Here is a 1,961-nt window from a genome sequence, read left to right on the forward strand (position 1 = left end):
GCATAGTGCACTGGCCTGTCATGAATTAAAGAAGCGACAGCAGCTAATGGGCATCAAGGAGAGGAAGCTTATACAGCACTGTGTTACTCGTTGGAATTCAACGTACTACATGCTCGAACGACTGTTAGAAATGCGGTGGCCAGTGACAGCTGTTCTGTCTGATGATTCAGTTTCTAAAAGGTCAGATAGGTATCTAGACTTAACTACAGAACAGTGGACACTTGCAGAGGAGTTAATCAAAATTCTACAACCTTTTGATGTTGCTACAACTCTTCTTTGTGCAGAGAAAACTGCCACAATTTCTTACACATTACCTATATTGTATGGACTTCTGCAGCATCTAACACCAGCTCAAGAAGATAATGCTACCATTGCTGCATTCAAGACTACAGTAAAAAAAGAAATAGAAGAAAGGTGGGGCCTAAATAATCTAGATGCTTCAAGCTGTTTACTTTTGTCTTCCATACTCGATCTACGCTTCAAACCTTTGAAGTTTTTGACCAATGGATTATTAGAAGCTGTAAAGACTGAACTGTGCAACAGAATGGAGAACATTCCTGAGTCCCTCATTGAGAGTGTCAGTGGCATAGAGCAGTGTCCTCCTGAGAAGAGATGCAAGTCTGCTTTTGATATCTTACTAGGAGATGAAGAGGATTCAAGTACTGGATTAGAGAATGACACAATATTAGGCGAAGTGACAAAATATTTAGAAGAAAAACCCATTCCCAGAAGTGACTGCATATTAAATTGGTGGAAGATTAACTCACCTACTTATCCACTACTTGCTATCATTGCCAGAGGATTACTAGGCATCCCGAGTACATCAGCTACCTCAGAGAGAATTTTTTCTATTGCAGGGTTAACAGTTACAAAACTACGAAGTGCTTTAAAACCCAGCAATGTTGATGCCTTAATATTTTTGAATAAGAACTATGAGTTACTTTGAGAATTATACTGTTACATTTGTTACATTTGTTACTGTTACATTTGTTACTGTTACATTTATACTGTTGACCTTTTTTCTATGTATGTTGTAAATAACAAATAGCAAAAATTAATAATGCAACAAAAATTTAAGAAGATTCGCAAAAACCAAAGGTTTTTGTATAGAAGCTTTGGAGGTTGTTTTTTGCCCTTCGACCCAGCCCTGGTATTAATTTTCCTTGCACGTTGTAATTTTTAATGTGATAAAATTTTGTTGTACACATTTTTGTGAGGAGTATACTGTGCCATCATGAATTACATGTATAGTACATGTATTTGAATTATGTTTAAACATGTACATAATACATGTACAAGTAGTATGATCTTTTGATATTTGTGTATAATTACTTTTAGTTTAGAGTGTGTTTTATTTATTTTATTAATGTAGAAATTCAACAATACATGTGAACAATACCGTACGCGTCTTAATTTTCGAGGTGTATTAAATTTCGTTATTTTCGTGCTCACCTTAAATCCACGAAATTTAAACCACCTCTAATGCCATTCTATTGTATGTAGACTATGGCCAGAACACGAAAATTAGCTCACACGAATATTAACTTTTGAGCAAATTTCATTGAAACACGAAATTTTGAACCCTCGAAAATTTGGACGTATACGGTACATTACATTACAATACATTGGCCACACATATTATTACAAATTTGATGTTTTGTTGCTAGTTTGAATCTTTACCATAAAGTGCAATGTAGCTTAATTACCGTATGGGTACAAATGATTTTAATGATTTTGTGAAAATATTAAATTCACTAGTAAATTCTCTGTCTCTCTCTGTCTCTAAATTTTTTTCTCTCTGTCTCTGTCTGTCTGTCTGTCTCCCTCCATCCGTTCGTCCGTCCCTCCCTCTCTCTGTCTCTTTGTCTCTCTCTGCCTCTGTGTGTGTGTCTGTCTGTCTGTCTGTCTGTCTCCCTCTCTCCCTCCCTCTCTCCCTCCCTCCCTCTCTCCCTCTCTCTCTC

At 36.5% G+C, this 1,961-nt stretch overlaps 1 protein-coding gene across 1 annotated transcript; it reads left to right on the top strand.

Annotated features, from left to right (window-relative positions):
- The first annotated feature begins 130 nt into the window (after positions 1-130).
- Positions 131-946, top strand: LOC105315926 (zinc finger BED domain-containing protein 6-like). The gene has a single exon (XM_011410703.1). It carries the CDS (start codon positions 131-133, stop codon positions 944-946), a length of 816 nt encoding a protein of 271 aa, XP_011409005.1.
- Positions 947-1,961: the final 1,015 nt, after the last annotated feature.

Source organism: Amphimedon queenslandica, unplaced genomic scaffold (assembly GCF_000090795.2).
Source record: "Amphimedon queenslandica unplaced genomic scaffold, v1.1 AMPQUscaffold_6879_Cont21166, whole genome shotgun sequence".
In the NCBI taxonomy this organism is placed as follows: Eukaryota; Metazoa; Porifera; class Demospongiae; order Haplosclerida; family Niphatidae; genus Amphimedon; species Amphimedon queenslandica.